The sequence below is a fragment of the Vigna angularis genome, chromosome 2 (assembly GCF_016808095.1).
Source record: "Vigna angularis cultivar LongXiaoDou No.4 chromosome 2, ASM1680809v1, whole genome shotgun sequence".
NCBI classification, from domain to species: Eukaryota; Viridiplantae; Streptophyta; class Magnoliopsida; order Fabales; family Fabaceae; genus Vigna; species Vigna angularis.
The window spans coordinates 46,725,008-46,734,995 of record NC_068971.1 but is presented as its reverse complement, the minus strand read 5'-3'; the positions used below and the strand labels follow the sequence as shown (position 1 = coordinate 46,734,995).

The window sequence follows — 9,988 nt, the reverse complement described above, 5'->3', positions numbered from 1 at the left end:
GTAAATTTTTTTTATTTTAAAAAAATTGTAATTAAGTAAGTCAGTGAGTTAACCGTTTACCCACTAACCCGTAGTGGGACCGGGTTTAAATTTTTTTGACTCGCTAATTAATAAGTCGGGTTAGGTTGACTCACTAAGTGACCAATCCATAGTGGACCGAGCCGGGTCAGACCGAATGACTCGTTTTGACAGTTGTAATGTAAATGATGATTAAGGAATTGTAGTTTGAAAGATACATGCTGCATGGCTAACACAACTTTCTAATTACAAGCCATGATGTCAATCTCTCCAATTTCTTAACTCATTGATTTTTATTTTTTTTCATTATACACAATCAACTAATTTATTTATTTATTCTCATTATAGAGGACTTTTTCATTATAGAGAGAGGCATGACGACACCTGGAAAAGAGAGTTCAGGGAAAAGAAGAAGAAGAAATAGGAAGAGTGTGTGAAGGTATAACAAAATTGTATTAATAAGAAGATATAATATAACCATGATTGTTTGATCAACTGTAAACAAAAAAAAAAAGAACAAAGTTGACTCATTTATATAAGAGTTTAAACCTCCTTTCTCTATAACCCTGTAAAAAAAACTATGATTGATGTTTGTTTTAAAGTTGCTGTTATCTGAAAATTAATATTTTATTATCCAATTTTATTTGTAGAAGAATTGTAATTAATTTTATTTTCAGAATGTAAAAAATAAACAGAGAAAATAAAACTAATTAATTAATATGTTTGGTGATATAATTTGACGACAGAGAAAAGTAAATAAAAAATATCAATTGAGTGCTTCTAATTAAAAAATCAATTGACCCTGTGTTTTCATAAATATTTATAAGAAATATTTAAAAAAAAATTGAATTAATGTATATACAAGTTAATTTTAAAAAAAATTATACTACTTTTTAAATCTAATTTTTTAAAACTTTTTATAAGTTTGTAAAAATATAAAATTTATTTTTTCAGTTTTTAGGGATGATGAAACCCTAAGCCAATGTTTGGCCGTAAAGTAATAGAAAGGGAATGAGAGGTATAAATTGTTGAATATGATGTGAGCAACCTACTGTGTACGTATTTCTAATGATACGAAGATGACAAAATTGAATTAAATAATTTCCATCTTTTGTCCTTGGACAACGCATTTCTAGCCATTTTCTCATCGACTTTTCTCCAATTAAATAACAATCACTCATTGTATCTAAGGCTCTATAATTCATTCATCTTTTTTTTTTGTCATTTTTCATTTTGTCGGTTATACGGTAGATGCTAAGGGAATAGTCTTTTTTTTTTCAATTAATTTAAATAGTATTTGTTCATTAGGTATTTCTATTCTAATGATATTTTAATAAGAGAATTTTAAGTACTTCTCATTTATCTTTTAATATTTGTATGATTTGAAATGATATATTAATTAGTTTCTTCAATTTAAAAAGAAGCTTATAAAAAACAATTTCAATAAATAAAAATTCTTAAATAATATTTATTTGAAATATAATAAATAAAAATATTTATGGTGTTTATATTTGTTTTTCTAATTTTATCTTTTATTTTTTTTTAAAATTAAAATAATTATTTTATTAATATCACCTTTTAAGTCATTATTTATTTAAATTTAACTTTTTTTTTAAAATTTAACTATTTTCTAATTAAAAAATTACCTACAAAATAAATAAAAAAATACTTACAATAAAACCATTTATTTATGTGTTATAATTATAATAATAACAGCAATAATAAATTTATTATTATAAAAAAAAACATAACACATGTGTTCACACATATTTTCACTAGTAAAAATAAACAGAATATGAATTTATTAAATATAATGTAGCCACACAAAAGATATTACAGCAGCTACCAAAAGTGATTTAAGAATATTTTATAAAAATAAATCTGATTAGAGATGGTAATTAACACAGAATATTCACTTAGTATTTGACCAAGAAGGAAACAATTGGTGCAATAGCAGTGGACCATTACATGTGATGCGTATGAATTAGTGGAGAGAATGAACTTAGTAGTTTCCACCACTAGGAATGGAGAAATAACGTTTATAATATAATTTATTTACGGATTAATTATGTTTTTCTTTCTTAAATTATTAAGTTATTTAGTTTGTTTTGTTCCAAAATTTGGTTTAGTTAAATTTTTAGTCTTTCAAAATTTATAGAATTAGTTTTCGATTGCTAATGATATTAGTGTTTTCTTTTATGTAACAAACAGTGTTTCGGATTACATTTTGTTTGAAACACATGTTAAATTACTTAATTTAAATAATAAATTAATTTTTCATTTTTTTTTCTTGTTTGTCAGGTCATCTATCCTACACATACAACCTTTATCTTCTTTCTTTTATTTTTCATCCAAAATTTTGGTTTTTTAACAGACAAAAATAAGCACTAAATCCATAGACATTCGCGCATGCATGCAACAGTTTCTTTGAACAAATAAAAACATTAGAGAAATTGAATAAACCCTAAATTACACGAGTTCCACCATAGTAAAAAATGGTAAATTGGACTTGAATACACCAACTGAATTAGATAGTCGAATACTCCATTATCCCCATCTCTAATTCTATAATTGGAGCTCTCGAGTAGCAATTAGCATAGGTAACAGAGCACTAAAAATTATCAATGGAGGATGAGCACTTAGCTTCAACTTGAGTTGTTGAATGGTAAAGAGAATCCTCAAGATTTTGGAAGAGGGAGAAGGAAAAATGTCGACGAAGCTTCTGATTGCATTCGTCGTTGTTGGTGATGTCCTAGTTAAGCAAAAGAGTCGTGAATGAAGAAGTATATGTTATGCCTGTTAGTGCGCAATTGAAGAATAAAAAGGGGAAACGTCTCTCATTATTGCATAGTGATATGTGGCGACACGACGACAACTAGTGACAATAGGATTTCATCCTAGAAGAACCTTCGATCCGGGTTGCGTGGGAGAAGAAACCTCTGTTAGAGATATGGGAGAAAAAACCTTAACTTGAAAAAGAAGACATTAGCACATGGAAAGATAGTAGTTATTTTTGACAATCAATAAAGATATTAAAACAAAGTAAAAAAGAAAAAGGTTTTTGGTCTCGGTTATGAACCAAAGCAAAAGGGTCCACATTTTGCTTCAGTTTAAAAACTGAAACATTAAACCGAAAATAAAAAAAGGTTTATGACAGCGATTGTGAGAAGAACTGCTGACATGTACTCTTTTCTATTTCAGTTCGACAAACAACTGAACTAAGGTAATAGGCTATATCTAATTTAATATAATTATTTAATTTTAAACAGCGGCTGTGAGAAGATTTATTGTCATAGATTTCCCTTTTCTACTTTAGTTTATGAAATAACCGAGACCAAAAGTTTTTTTTTTCAAATAATATTTTAAAAGATTTTTATATTGAATATCAAGCATAAAGCGTTTGAACCAATCTTGCCTTTCCCAATGGTCGAGGGTTGCATAGTCCAAAAATGAAGGAGTACATGGGGAGTACATTTTGTTCATCTCTTGTTTGCATGCTATTATCCAACACCACGTAGCTCCCAAAATCTGCTCTTACCATAACATTTCAAAATATAAACAAAAGTATTAAGCTTTATCTTTATTACAAAGAAAAAAATCTGAAATAACCTAGGAATGAACTAAATGAGCATAATTAAACACAGAGTGTGGTTTACATGAGCCACCGTATAATTTTTCATTATCAGAATCACGAACTAAACCATTATCTACAGTTGCATACAAGAACCAAAGTATATAACGCAAGTTAATATGTCAAATCTGCACTATTGTGCAAACACAACAACGTAAAAAAAATGATAATCATGCTCACCACAACAACAACGAGGTGCGAAGCAGTGATGGCGGTCGAGCAGTGAGGGTAGCTTTTGAGATCAGAGACGAAGTGAGTTGAGCAGTAGACGACGACACTCGTTCGCAAAGGAAGGAAGAAGATAAATGTGAAATAGGAACTTGTGTTTCTTTTGCTAATATAACCCTAGATGAGACATATGACAAGAATTATTTGTAAAATTGCTACAAAAAGTAAATATGATAGTGGTTGTTCAAACAACCGAAGTCATATGTACTTCTTAGAAAAAAAAACAAGTGAAATTTTTGGTTAACCTTTTAGTCTTGATTGTTTAGGGAACTGTTACAGAAAGTAGATAGGATAGTGGTTGTTCAAATAACCGAAATCATATGTCTTACCAGAAAAAAAAAAGACAAGTGACAATTTTGAAATTTTGATAAACTTTAATCTAAATTTAATTATTTTATAATTTAAATTTTTTATTTTACTATTTTATCCTTTTAATACTTATTTTTAAAATTCTAAATAATTACTTATAATAAAAAATGATACAAATTATTTATTTTTATAACAATTTTTAATAAAAATCATTTTATAGTTTCATAAATTTTTACTAAAATAAAAAAAAAATAAACACACATGCACGTCTAATAAATGTGTTTCCACTAATATATATATTAAAAAATATTTAAATTGCCGTCAAAGTATTCAAATCAATTATGCATTGTTTATTTAATTCTTTTAATCTAAATAGTTAATTATATAAAAAGAATAAAAATAGTAGACTATTCATCTTCTCCAACTTTCATACCATAGAAAAATAAACAATCAAAAGGATTTATTATTTATGAACTAAAAAGACAGGAAGTATTTTGGTAAAAAATTAATTAATGCACTAGATTTTTAGAACAAAGTCTTATTACACAAGATATAAAAAAGTATGTGAAAATAAACTAAAAAAGGCATCAGTAATATGTGAAAAGTAACTCAAAGTACAACTAATCTTCTGGTGTTTTGGTGACATATTGGAAAATGGTAAACCAATGGCCCGAAACGAGTGAATCAGTTGATTAGAGTTTATCAAAAGAGGAACGTAGAGTGGAGCCATTTCATCATTTAATAGCCTCTTCCATGTATGTATAAAACGCACTAAACACGTCTCAGTCTAATAACATTCACGGATGTTTGTAATTGAAACTTTTTCTCGCAGACAATAAGACGGAACATTTCAATTTAATTAGACGTGGAAATGCCTGTGTGTCTGATGTTGATTTGAACGCCACTCTGATCCCATGCTAGCTGTACTTGGCATGTGACATGAGACCAAAAGAAATGCTTTTCATTACTGTTATCATTTGTAGTTGATGTTACACAAAGAAACGGTTTTCCTTAACATGATTTATGGTAAACGTGAAGTGTAGAGTACAGTAGATGGAAGTAATCAATAAATTACACTATTTTTGTTGGATAAGTGTCATCTCAATTAGCACAAACTAGCTTCCAAGAACAAGAGCCCCACGGGCCAATGTTCTATTGTTTCCTCTGTGTGTTTGTAGACTTTTCTACATTATGTTTGAACCGTTCAACTGAGGTGCAAACCTTTCATATTTTATCTGAAAACACGTCTTGCTTGATTGGTGGGAGGAGAGAAAAGATAACTCCCAAATGCTGCAAATGAATCAAGCATGGACGATAGTATGTCTCTGTCAATTGACGTCTATATATAAACTGACACGGCACCAACCACTTGGCTGCAACCTTCTCGGTTCTTACTAACTTCACAATGGATACTGCTTGCAGATCCTCTCCCCGTGTGTTCATAGTTCTGTGTTTTGCTTTATTTCTTCAACTATGTCACTCATCATCCGAACTGAAGGCAAAACCTATCTCTCTTCACTCACCATTCTCAATTGATCACGTTATTTTGTTTGCTACTCCCACCCTTCTTTTCTGTGCTTTTCTCTTGGTTTTGAAATTCATATGCTTCTTATTCAGGAGAAGAGTGTGTGTGTGTTATATTTTATATAAATTTGTTCTGAATGCAGAGCTACATTGTCTACACTGGCAATTCCATGAAGGATGAGGATTCTGCGTTGGCTCTTTATTCAAACATACTACAAGAAGTTGCAGACAGGTAATAACATATATCAGAATAAAAACAATTTTAGACCCCACAGATTTTGAATCATACGGTTGGCCGGTTCCGAAACGGTAGCAACCAATCAACTGAGAATTTCAGAGTAATCCCCTTAAACGTTGACGTCCTGATAGATGCACAGATTGAATGCCACAAAAATAAAGTCGCCAAATAATTTATCATGACAAAAATCATTTGTGATAAAGATTCTCTCTCTCTCTCGCTCTCTCTCTCTCTCACTCACTCACTCACTCACTATCTCTATTGAGTACATCGAAATCTTGAATAAAGAGGAAAAAGGAAACTGAGAGTTTCATATACTCAGATTTTGACCCGAATTATTTCCTTACCTGGTCAATTTTTAACAAGATTCCAAGAACTGAAGGAAGCTGTATTGCTTTTGTATTGTGTCTCGTGAAACGGAACCCTATATGATCATATAAAGATTATATTCCTATTTTTGTAATAGCATTAGCACTCTGTCTCACTTATTGGTGACAAATTCAATCAATGCTTTTACTAGAACTGGTAAAATTAAATGTAACTGCGTCATACCATCATCAGTTGGCAGGCCTAGTTTTTCTTAGTAAAGCTTTGTTTGTTAGAAAATAAAAGAATGAGTCTAAAAAGGAAACCACCTATTATTTTTCCTCCTTGTTTTCTGCGTTAAAAGAGGGAAAGTTGAAAAGTAGCTATTTTTGGATAGTTTCATTATTTGAAGAGACTGAGTGAACTAAACAAGCATCATTTATACTCACAATTTCAGCAATGCCGATCCCAAGTCAGTGCAGCAGCACTACAAACGAAGTTTCGGTGGCTTTGTTGCTAAGCTAACGGAAGAGGAAGCCAATAGATTGGCTAGTATGCACAAAAACTACTCTATCTTGTATTCTCTTTAAATCATATTCGTCTTTTCTTCTAGGATTAAAAATTTGCCAACCAAGAATTCTCGAAATGCAGGGCATGAAAGAGTGGTAGCTGTCTTTCCCAATCAAAAGAAGCAACTCCATACAACAAGGTCATGGGATTTCATTGGATTTCCACTAAACGTAGACAGAGCAAATACTGAGAGTGATGTCATCATTGGAGTGCTTGACTCTGGAATCTGGCCAGAATCTAAGAGCTTCAGTGACGAAGGATTCGGTCCACCACCTAGTAAATGGAAGGGCACTTGCCAAAGTTCTAAAAATTTCACGTGCAACAAGTATGCAGTTAAATTTGTAGTCTGGCCCACATAAACCAGATAACATTCAAAATATTCAGAGGCACACAAATTGTACAATATCATTAACACATGTTGCTATGTTCTTGTAGTAAAATCATTGGGGCTAAGATTTACAAAGCTGATGGATTCTTTACCGATGACGACCCAAAATCTCCGTTAGACGTAGATGGTCATGGCACTCATACAGCATCGACAGCAGCAGGGAATCCAGTTAGTCAAGCAAGCATGTTAGGCCTTGCTCAGGGAACGGCAAGAGGTGGCGCGATAAAAGCGCGCATTGCTGTGTATAAAGTGTGTTGGTTAGATGAAGGTTGTTCTGATGCAGACATACTTGCTGCATTTGATGATGCAATTGCGGATGGGGTTGACATAATATCAGTTTCTCTTGGAGGTTTCAGTGACGAAAACTACTTTAGAGATGGAATTGGCATCGGAGCATTTCATGCTGTGAGAAAAGGAGTGTTGACAGTAACTTCAGCAGGGAACAATGGTCCAAAATATTCCTCCCTGTCCAATTTTTTGCCTTGGTCAATTACTGTGGCTGCGACTACCATAGACAGAAAGTTTGTTACCAAGGTTGGATTAGGTAACAACATTACCTATGAGGTAAATTACCTACTCTGTCCTAAATCATGTTTCATAGATTGATAGTGACTTATGCATGTATTACTTACTTTATACATTGTTACATTACATAGAATTCAGTTTCTTCATTCCATGTTTAGGGTACCTCGATAAATACATTTGACCTCAAGGGAGAGTTGTATCCTATAATCTATGGTGGAGATGCACCAAGCAAAGGCTCCGATTCATCGTCATCAAGGTAACAATTCCTGATATTCGTTAAGATGTATAACATTATGGCCAAACAAACAACTATACAAGTACAAAGAATCCTGTGAGTTCCAAACTACATTCTAAAATTAAATAATCTGTTGTTAATGAAATTGTTTCCAAAGTGCAGGTTTTGCTTCAGCGGTTCGTTGGACAAAAAATTAGTGGAGGGTAAAATTGTTCTGTGTGATAGCAGAAGCATAGCGACAGGCCCTTTCAATGCCGGTTCTGTTGGGGCATTGATACAAGGTCAAAGTTCTAGAGATCTTCCTCCTAGTCTTCCATTACCTGGATCTTACCTCGAATTGAAGGATGGTGCCTCTGTACTCGACTACATAAACTCCACGAGGTATCAACCGAAGATGACACTTACTTTAACAAGAGTGTAGAGAGTCATACTTGTCTAATATGGACATTTTTGCAGGACTCCAACTGCAACCATATTTAAGACTGATGTGACAGATGATACAATAGCCCCTGTTGTGGCCTCTTTCTCTTCAAGGGGTCCAAACATTGTTACACCCGAAGTTCTCAAGGTACCTTCATTAGCTTTTCCAATGCCTGACTTAAATTTGTTTGGTTCTAGATCATCATCATCCTATCAATGGTCGTGGTCAATCTCCACATAAAATGTAATCAATTTTTCTTTACATTTTGTAGCCGGATTTAGTGGCTCCTGGAGTAGCCATTTTAGCTAGTTGGTCTCCAGTTTCTCCTCCTTCTGATGTTGACGGTGACAACAGAACATTAAACTTCAACATCATTTCCGGAACTTCAATGTCTTGTCCACATGTTTCTGGGGCAGCGGCATATGTGAAATCATTCCACCCAACATGGTCTCCTGCAGCTATTCGTTCAGCTCTAATGACAACAGGTAATACTAGAAATGAAATGAGTGATGACACATAGTATTGGATTTGGAACAATACTTTCAGCTAACTGTTTCCATTGTGCATCTTGCAGCTAAACAACTTAGTCCAAAGATTAACCTTTACGCAGAACTGTCATATGGGGCAGGCCAAATTGATCCTTCGAAGGCTGTGTGCCCTGGTTTAGTATATGATGCTGGTGAAATAGACTATGTAAGGTTCTTATGTGGACAAGGGTATAGTTCAAGGAATTTACAACTCATAACAGGAGACAACAGTAGCTGCTCCGAAGCAAGTTCAGCAAGGGATCTAAACTATCCCTCATTTGCACTTTTTTCCCCGATCTCCAAGTCGAATGGAGTAAGTGGGAGTTTTAACAGGACTGTTACAAATGTTGGGTCAGCAACGTCGACGTATAAAGCTAAGGTGATCGGTCCTGCAGGACTAAAAATTGAAGCGAACCCGAGTGTTTTGTCATTCAGTTCTCTTAACCAAAAGCTCTCATTTGTGCTCACCATTGAGGGAACTATGAAGGAACCTATAGAATCAGCCTCTTTGACTTGGGATGATGGTGAATTCCAAGTGAGGAGCCCCATTGTTGTGTTTAACACAGTATAATGGCCTAGGCTAATTATGCATTAAATAACTAGAAGCCAATGCATAAGGCATTTCCAGGTTTTTCGTGTATAATAGTAACAAACACCCAAAATGGCTCATCTCATTTGATTGATTATGTAATAATGAAAGCGTTCTAGTGGCAGTAATTGAATGAGAAATTAAACTTGTTACCTGATAGTACAGTTATCTCAACACTTAATTGTCTTATATACAGAGAAGTTCGATTTTGCCAACATTTCCAAACTTTCTTCCTACGTCTATAATTTTCAAAAATAACTGGAAATTACATTTTTTTTTAATGAATTTTGAAATTCATTTAATGATTTTAAAATTTTTAGAAAAATTTTCAACAAAATTTTAAAATTCGTTGAAATTTTTGAAAAATCATTCAATCTTATTTTAAAATCTATTAAAGAAAATTGTTTAACGAATTTCAAAAATGCATTGAAAAAAATAGAGATATAAAACTTTTTGAATTTTAAAAGATAATTTTAGAA

The 9,988-nt window shown here is 32.5% G+C and overlaps 1 protein-coding gene across 1 annotated transcript; it reads left to right on the top strand.

The window, feature by feature from the left end:
* Positions 1-5,429: 5,429 nt before the first annotated feature.
* Positions 5,430-9,668, top strand: LOC108326866 (cucumisin). Its single transcript, XM_017560458.2, has 10 exons — positions 5,430-5,684; positions 5,854-5,942; positions 6,712-6,806; positions 6,906-7,149; positions 7,260-7,776; positions 7,896-7,993; positions 8,135-8,353; positions 8,429-8,540; positions 8,665-8,878; positions 8,968-9,668. The coding sequence occupies exons 1-10, from the start codon at positions 5,592-5,594 to the stop codon at positions 9,489-9,491; spliced, it is 2,205 nt and encodes a 734-aa protein (XP_017415947.2). The 5' UTR covers positions 5,430-5,591; the 3' UTR covers positions 9,492-9,668.
* The last annotated feature ends 320 nt before the right edge of the window (positions 9,669-9,988 follow it).

Bases quoted from the DNA above. Each gene is read 5' to 3' on its own strand.
- LOC108326866 (XM_017560458.2), top strand. From the start codon at position 5,592: ATGGATACTGCTTGCAGATCCTCTCCCCGTGTGTTCATAGTTCTGTGT. The intron at 7,777-7,895 runs GTAAATTACCTA...TTCCATGTTTAG, and splicing joins GTAACAACATTACCTATGAG to GGTACCTCGATAAATACATT. The intron at 8,354-8,428 runs GTATCAACCGAA...ACATTTTTGCAG, and splicing joins GACTACATAAACTCCACGAG to GACTCCAACTGCAACCATAT.